At 40.0% G+C, this 9,016-nt stretch overlaps 1 protein-coding gene across 4 annotated transcripts in view; it reads left to right on the forward strand.

The window, feature by feature from the left end:
* MRRF (mitochondrial ribosome recycling factor) overlaps window positions 1-6,818 on the forward strand; it is a 71,084-nt gene extending 64,266 nt beyond the window's left edge. For all 4 annotated transcript variants that reach the window (XM_003732043.6, XM_078375605.1, XM_078375604.1 and 1 more), the window contains one exon: window positions 5,899-6,818. In XM_003732043.6, coding sequence (XP_003732091.1) covers window positions 5,899-5,976 — 78 coding nt within the window. In that variant the 3' untranslated portion in view covers window positions 5,977-6,818. The remainder of the gene's footprint in view (window positions 1-5,898) is intronic.
* Window positions 6,819-9,016: the final 2,198 nt, after the last annotated feature.

The following is a 9,016-nucleotide window of genomic DNA, read 5'->3' on the forward strand; positions in this document are numbered from 1 at the left end:
CTGCCCACCTCGGCCTCCCAAAGTGCTGGGATTACAGGTGTGAGCCTCTGTGCCCAGCCAGATTAGATTTTTTTTTGTTTAGTGCTTCTTACTGTTGATTTTAAGTACAAATACCTGTATTCGTTTTGCTGTCAAAAAAAAAAAAGTAATTGAAATCTCATCAGATGAGATTTGTCTCATCTGAGATTTTGACAAATCTCTGACTCAGAGATGACTATTAACATTTTAGTGTAGAACTTCAAGTTATCTCTCGAAACAAAAAAAAGTGTCATACTATTTATATGACACAATATATCATAGACATCTTTCTAAAGATAACACTATTTAAATGTTTATTTATTTATTTATTTATTTTTGTCACCCAGGCTGGAGTGCAGTGGTGTGATCTCAGCTCACTGCACCCTCCACCTCCTGGGTTCAAGTAATTCTCCTGTTGGGATTACAGGCGTGTGCCACCATGCCCAGCTGATTTTTGTATTTTTAATAGAGTTGGGGTTTCACCCTGTTGGCCAGGCTTGTCTTGAATTCCTGACCTTAGATTGGCTGCTCACGTCATACTCCCAAAGTGCTGGGATTACGGTGTGAGCCACTGCACCCGGCTAAATGTTTATTTCTAACCAGGATTGTTAATAACTTTGTTTACTGTCATACAGTTAAAAGTTTGGAATAGGAGAGAGTTTTATATACACTTCACGGTGTTCTTTCTGCTGTCAGAAGGCACCAAACTGGAATTTTTTTTGGCCGGGGGGGGTGTGTTTTAAAGATATAAAAGATGGCTATGGCTGATTTGTTGCTTCATCCATTTTAAAATTTTGCTTTTGTTCCTTATTATCAAAGTAATATATGTTCATTGCAGAAAATGTAAATTACAGAAGACTGTTTAAAACAATGGGGGAAAAAATCATCCTACCATTCCACACTGGAGAGGCAACCATTCTTAACATTTTGGAATATTTCTATTTTCCTTTTTAAAAATAAAAATCTGCATAGTTTTAAACATGATTGAGAACATATAGTATATATACAATTTTGTATTCAGCTTTTTATTTTCTGTTTGTCCTCAAAGGCATAAGCATTTTTTGTGTCTTGTAAAACTCTAATGGTTGCTAAATAGTTGGTGTTGTGGTATTCACTTTCATAAGCTCTCTTTTGGGACATGTTAGTTAGTTGTTTTTTTTTTTTTTTTAAGTCAAAAATGCTTCCTTTATTACATAAAGCCAATACTGCTACTTCTAAGTTCAACTGTTTGTGCATCTCTCTATTGTTCAAAGTGTTACATCCATGTTACTAGCAATGACCTCTTCCAAGTGGCAGAGAACAGTGGCTCCCTGTGAGTGTCATCATGGGTTGCAGGAATATCCTTATGTGTAAATCTAAGTTGAGATGATTTCATTGTGGAATTACTGTACAAAGGAAATGCATATTTTTTATAAGATTCTTGGTACAGACTACAGTGTTTCTAGAATATATGAATATGTGTGTGTGTGTGTGTGTATATATATATTTATATATATATATATATTTTTTAATTTGCCTTTTGTGACCCCTAACACTTGAACCTAGAATTTTTTATCTGAGCTGAAAATGTTGCTTATCTGGGAAGTGTTGCTTTTACTTTCCCATTCTACAGAAAAGATTGTAATTCTTTGTATAAATCCATACAACCTTTCTAGAGAATAATATATACCAAAAGCTATACATTTCTGATTTAGTGACTTAGGAATTTGCCAAAAATAAAGAATCAAGAACCTTATCTATAGGAATGTTCATTGATATATATAGTAGTAGAAAACTGGAAACTGTCTAAATTTCTGACTGTGGGAAGTAAATTGTTTACATTCATTACAATCTATATAAAAAGAGTTATAAAATTGTAGACATGGTAAATTTTTTTGCAATTTGTTTTTAAAAGGTAGATTATATAGCAGTGTGATTTTATTTTTATAAAGAAAGGTCATATGTACATGGGGTTGGCATTTTATAGATATCAAAATATTAAAGGGGGGTCATTTCAGGTGATAGGATTATAAACAAATTTTATTTTGTGTGAGATTATCTTTTTTAATTTTTCAAAAATCTTTTGAGGTCAGATTTTCTAAAGCTTTATTATAGAAATGCTTCTTCAATTTTTGGCATGTAAGAATGAAATGATTTATTTGTAGGTTCTATCCATGTGGTCATGTTTGACTTCTAAATTTCCTCAACTGCGTGCCCCCCACCTATCTCCCAATCCCTATTCCAGGCAAGCTCCACTCAAGAAGGACCGAGGTCTTCCTGCTCAGGACTCTGACATCTGCCAGCCTGCTGTTTCACCTTTGCTTTGGTTTACTATAAATGGGCCTGCTGAACATTAAAGCACTTGGCAGAAACCACCAGAAACTCTGGCCAAGATCCTTTCACTGCTGCCTTTCTCTGAGAAACAGAGCTGCTCTGAAATGAGCAAAGCTGGGTGCTAGCAGAGCTAAAGGAGGGGAAGGCTCCTGGCAGATGGATGGCAGGCAGGGAAGCTGGTCCAGGCAAGGCAGCGGGTGTTTTGAGCCAAGCCTCAGGAAGGATGGCTGGTAGGCAGGCCTGCTCCAGGAGTGTACTCTATGCTCCTGCCATTCCCCTCCTCTGTCCCTGCCTTTCATTTTCCTGAACTTGTAGGTAGCAAATATGATGATGATAACAACAATGATGACGATGTTATAATCTATATGAGGCTGTGTATTATATTAGAAAGGGTTCTTGCTTTGGAATCAGACAGGCCTGGATTAAAATCCTAGCTCTTTTACGTCTTAGCTGTTAACACCAGCAAGTGGTGTCATCTCTCTGAGCTTCTGTTTCTTCATCTACAAAGTGGGAGCACAGGATTGATATGAGCACCAAATGGTGCTACATACTTAAAAGTGGCTGGTGTGGTTGCTGGTCCTCAGTAATTGTTCGCCCTATCTCTTTATCCTTCTCTTTTCCCCAGTCTTGGGACTTTAAATGTAGAACTTGGATTGACTCTTAATGCTCCTAACACAGCTTGTCTGGAATGAGGAAGGACTAGGCCAGGTGCTCTGGACCCCTCCAAAAGGGAATAAAAACCTCAAACTGGCCATTAAGGTGGGTGAGTTCTTGGCTCAGCCACACCACTGACTTTTTATGTGATCTTGAACAGATCAGTTAACACTCTGTGCCTTGATTTACTCCTCTGTAAAATGGGGATAATACCTATTCTACTTGCTTTATAGAGTTTATGTGAGGTTGTTGGATTTGAATGAAGTAACAGAAGATAAAACACTTTTGCATTCCTACTATGCATCTGTCAAGTAAAATAATGTTCATTATATGGTAAAGAGAGATAATAGTATTTCCTTTGTTTTAGGGATTATGTGCAATAATGCATGTAAAGTTTTAGCCAAGTGTCTGATGTGTAAGTACTTGGTGAGTGGAAGCTGTTGTTGGCCTTGTTGCTATTAATCATTGTTTTAAAACGCCTGATAAAGATGGAAAAGATGAACTTACAGGCCGACTGTCCCCAAGGGCACCTTGTGCTTCTACTATGGTAAAATGTTAGTAAATATTTTCATTAATTTTTTTTTTGAGAGAGATTCTCTGTTGCCCAGGTGGGAGTGCAGTGGCACCATCTCAGCTGACTGCATCCTCCACTTCCTGGGCTCAAGCTATCCTTCCATCTCAGCTTCCTGAGTAGCCAGAACTACAGGCATGCATCACCATGCCTGGCTAATTTTTTGTGTTTTTTATAGAGATGGGGTTTCCCCATGTTGCCCAGGCTGGTCTCAAACTCCTGGGCTCAAGTGATCCTCCCACCTCGGCCTTCCAGAGTGTTGGGATTACAGGTGTGAGCCACCACATCTTCCTTATTTTCATTAATTGATTAACTGGAAAGAAATCAGGAAGTGATGCTCAAAATTATAGTAACACAGCCAATATTTGCCTAGCAATAATCAGTTTAAAATATGCTTGTATATTCATTTGCTAGATGAGGAAACTGAGAATCAAAATGGGAAAATGACCTACACATTTTCACCCTGTTAATTTCATCCAGAACCCATGTTAACAAATTGTTACCCTAAGTACTCTCCCTCTTCCCAGTCACCATCCCTGTCCCCAAACTACCCTCAAAGCCATTTTTCCAGAGGATGCTGGCAGCCATCATTCCTGGCTGCCCCAGGCTGCCAGCCTCCAGGTGTTGGAGTGCTGCTGGGCACCACGCCACACCCCATGCAAGGCAGCCACAGGGGGAAAAAGCATCTCAAGACTTTGCGGCTGGCTGAGTGAGGAGGGACCAAGCTGCCATTCTGAGTCCAGCCACTTTTCCAGAGTGTCTGGCAGCCCCCAGGTACTTTGCTTTTCCAGCTGAAAAAATGCACAGCTGTTGCTATGGCGAGAGCTTGGCCACCTCCCTGCCTGGGACCAATTGCTCTAAATCCTTTTTAGTTTCTACCCTTTTTAGTGCATTTAGTTCTCAATTCCTAGCCAAGGCCTGTGGTCTGCAAATAAAGATGTCCAGCAGCCGCTATGCTGATGAGTGTGCAGATCCTTGGCACCATGCTGCAGCCCTCAAAGCCTTCTGCCTCAGGCTTCCTGCTTTCAGTCTCTTTTAGACATAGGGAGGAGGCTGCAGCAGCCATTAAATTGTATTTTTTGTTTTTCATTCTTAGAGGGAGTACATGTTTATTGCAAAAATTATAGAAAAGCACAGAAAACTTTAATAATTATTCGCTCAGTGAGTTTTTCCTGAAAACTTGCTATGTGTTAGGTACCAGGCTGGATGTGACAGAGATGAACATGAACAATAGATTACCTGTCTTCCTATCACTAAAATATAACCACTATTAATATTTTGACAGGTTTCCTTCCATTTTTCAAAAATACACAATTTTTTCTTTACATATTTTAGAGTTCATTTCTACTGTGTATATACACAATTTTGTGTCCTGCTTTTCTTCAATTCAAGGATAATGTGAGCATGTTTCCATGATACGTACTGGAATGTTATTCATATTAACACCTATCCTTGAGAAGTAGAAAATCTAACCATTTTTAATGACTGTATATATTCAACTACTTCCCCATTCTATAACATTAGATTTTCTAATTTTTGTATTATTAAATATAAAGCTGGGATAAATATCTTTGTGTATAGAACTTCACAAAATTTTTTCAGATCATGTTCATGTGATGATTTCGCAGTTGAGAGATTTTGGGGTTAAATGGTATGAACATTTGCATCAATTTGAATTTCTATCAGTGATATATGAGCTTATCCATTTCATCATAGCTTGCTGGCATTGAATATTGTAATTAAAAACCACAACATCAAATTTTGCTATGATAGCTGAATTGTATCTTGTTTTAATTTGTATTTCTTTGATGTCTATTTTCCATGTTTGTTAACCAGATGTACCTCATTTTTGTTCAAGGCTTTTTTTTTTTTTGCTTGACTATTGGGATTTTAATATTCTTATCAATTTCTATGAGGGCTTTATATACAAAGTTGGAGGTATAGGAAATTCTAGAGGCTCATTAAGGAACAGATAAGACTAGCTTCTCTATATTGTAGAATATTAGTTAAGAATTTTGGGCTGTGGAATCTGAAACTTAAATTTTGTGGATTAAATTTTGTCATTCTCACCTTCTAGCTATGTGTCCTGAATAAGTGGTTTAAATGCCTCGGTTTTCTTATATGCAAAATGGGGATAATAATAGTATCTGTCTCATGGGTTTGCTGTTTGAGTTAAAAATAATGTATAATAAAGTTCTTAGTACAGTGCCTGGCTAGTACTTAATGTGAACTTTGTCACTATTATTATTTCTCATATAAACTTTTCATGTTTCTGGAATATTCATCCCCCTACCCTTTTCCAGCCCCAATTAATCGGGCTGTCTCATTTTGTGTGTTTACAGATCAGCCAAATGGCCGATGACACAGTGGCAGAGCTGGAGAGGCATCTGGCAGTGAAGACCAAAGAACTCCTTGGATGAAAGTCTACTGGGAGCCAGCAATACTTCAGAGCCCAGTTTCTGGTGGCTCCCATGGGTGGCACATTGGCACCTCTCCCCCCGCCCATCCACACAGAAGGCTATGACCATGCTGACAGAAGGCTGTCCTTGTGAGGCTCAGTCTTGCAGTGGAACATTCAGACTTGTTCATTCTGTTCCTCCTTCTGCTATGGGCCTTCTGGCATGGGTGGCTCTTAGAAAATATTTGCTGCTGGCAAAGGGCCTTTACTCAGGCCCTTTGACTTGATGTCACCAAGGGACTGAGGCCATTGGCAGGCTTTGTCCCACCTACTCCACATCTTAGGAGCCTCCTTTTCAAACAGGCTCTGTTCACATTTTAAAACTCTGTTTGGGCTGATGTTGGCCATCACCTGTGACTGGCCCATTTTCACCAAATAATAAAATCTAAATAAATCGGAAAGAATAACAGCCACAAAGGAAAGAATAGAGTTGGTCTGGATTGATGATCACTAAGAATCTGTATGTGAAGCACCCAGAAGAGTAATTTTGCCTATGAGTCATCTTCATACATGCTCTTTTCTCTGCCTGCATCCCTCTTCCCCTCCTTACCTGGCCAGTCCTGTTCCTGTTTATCTTAAGGCCTTGTCTTAGATAGCACATCCTGTGGAAGTCTTGCTTTCCCCTCTAACCTAGGACCCTCATTACTGGCTCTCATAGCACAGTCTACTGCTTTATATGAACTCTTAAGTATTCTTTTTGCTAATTAGCCTGCATATCCTCAGAACTTTGTATAATGCCTGGAGCATAGTAGGTAGTCATACGTTGAATTATGAATAAATTGCACATAGTAGCTACCCAGCAAATGCTGACTTCTTTTCTTTCTGGTCTTAACACTGTCTTTCATTTTCCAATCTTGTGCCTGTCCTCAGCATTTACTTGGTTGTGAGACCCCTTTCCCCCAGTGCCTGCCCATTGTTGACAGACAAATGGCTTAATGTGGCTTATCTCTGGAGACTGGGTTGTTAGAGTTTTTTTTCCTCCAATTATTTTTTTATTGATTCATTCATTCATTCATTCCTAATATAGCCATTATGAGTTAGGTATAGTGTTGTTGTTGTTGTTGTTGTTGTTGTTGTTGTTTTTGAGATAGAGTCTCGCTCTGTTGCCCAGGCTAGAGTGCAGTGGCGCGATCTCAGCTCACCACAACCTCCCCCTCCTGGGTTCAAGTGATTGTCCTGCCCAGCCTCCTGAGTGGCTGGGGTTACAGGCATGTGCTACCATGCCCAGCTAATTTTTGTATTTTTAGTAGAAATGGGGTTTCACTGTGTTGGCCAGGCTGGTCTTGAAATCCAACTTTTTTTCCTTTTTACTCTCACACTCAACATGAAACACTTATCTGACCAGGGGTGTGAGGTTGTTTCCCCCACACACCAAGCAATTCTCCAGCAGACACCAACTGGGTATCCTATAATTCAATTCAGTTCTGAGATTACCTGGAAATAGTGTCAGATCCCACAGGTTGAGTGCTCCACCTCCCAAGACTGCCAGCACTTTCCATGCCAGTCACGAGTCTGGGCCACCCATACTCCTGACTGAGCAACTATAAGCTAGAGTCCTTGACTTCCTTGGGTTAATTAGTTTCCTAGGACAGCTCACAGAACTCAGGGAAACCCGTTTACTGGCTTATTATAAAAAATACAGATGAACAGCCCAAAGAAGGAGGTACATAAGGCAAGGTTTAAAGAGAGGGTGTGGAGCTTCCATGCCCTCTCCAGGCTCACATTCTCAGCACCTCACCAACCTGGAAGGAACCACTGTACCCTGCTACCTTATTAACATTTAGTGAGCACAAGCTGTTTATCAGGTACTGCACTGTACTGGCAATACAAAAATGGGTAAGATATGACCCCTGTTTTTGAGGGGTACATAGTGCATTAACCTAAATTGCTATCTATAATAGTCTCTTGGTCTCTCGGGTGGAAAAGAAGGAAGTTCATTCCAGTTCTGCAAGGGATCTGCTTTCAGAATGGAGCCCACTTTGGTGGTTGCAAGGCCTGGCTGAGTTCTTTCAAAGCAGCATCCAACTTCTCTTTGCTCTTTGACCTCCTCCAGATTTTCTCCTGTCCTGGAGGTAATAAGGATTGCACTTCCCACTTTACTTATACTGGTGAAATATGCAGTGAGGATTCAAGGTCAGAATTGGGTCAAAGTTAAACTAGCTCAGTCTCCTGGACCACTTAGGTGCCCTCCAAACCCATTCACCAGCCCTAAGTGTCCATCACAACCATCAGAAGTCAGCTGGGGGGAGAGCAGGGCTAGATATAGCAATTAAGGAACCTCTTTTGGGGTAAGCCACATGACAGGGGCTTTGCAACAGTCTTTCATGAGTGGCCGAAATTCCCCACTCACTGCAAATGTGCTTCTCAAAGATGCAGGATTTTTTAATAAACAGAGGAAATGATAAATTATGTTGTAACTCCACTCCAAAGGCATTTGGTTCTTAACAGCCAAATCCTCTGTAGTCTTTAAATAAACAAAAACTTATTTGGTGAACAGACAGGGAGGAAAATGAAAGATTTTCTGTACTTGGGTTCCACATGTCAACAATTTCTCTCCTGTGTGTATGTTGGCCAAAGCTGTATCATGATAAATGAATAAAGGAAAACCTCGAGCCCAGGGCAGTCAGACAGCTCAGCAAATGGCTTTCAGCTGATTACTCAATTTCATTTGACATTTATCAAAGAGTTTCTCTGTTACTTTATGTGTCAGGGCTGCAGTGGTGACAGGGACAAGAATGAGACTACCTGTTTGGATGTGCTGAGTAATGAGTAATGCTGGAGCAATTCATTCTCCATTTCTCTCCTACAGTCCCTCTCAAAAAGAAACACTGGGTATGGAAATTCTCACACTTGCCAGAAGAATTAACCACCTTTTCTATTCAGTTTAACGGCTTTCAAAGCCCCATGAAATATTCAGGCCAAAGAGAAGCTGAGAATTTTTTTTCATGTTTGTGTGTGTGTGTGTGTGTGTGTGTGTGTGTGTGTGTGTTGGAAACTACAAA

The sequence above is a fragment of the Callithrix jacchus genome, chromosome 1 (genome assembly GCF_049354715.1).
Source record: "Callithrix jacchus isolate 240 chromosome 1, calJac240_pri, whole genome shotgun sequence".
NCBI classification, from domain to species: domain Eukaryota; kingdom Metazoa; phylum Chordata; class Mammalia; order Primates; family Cebidae; genus Callithrix; species Callithrix jacchus.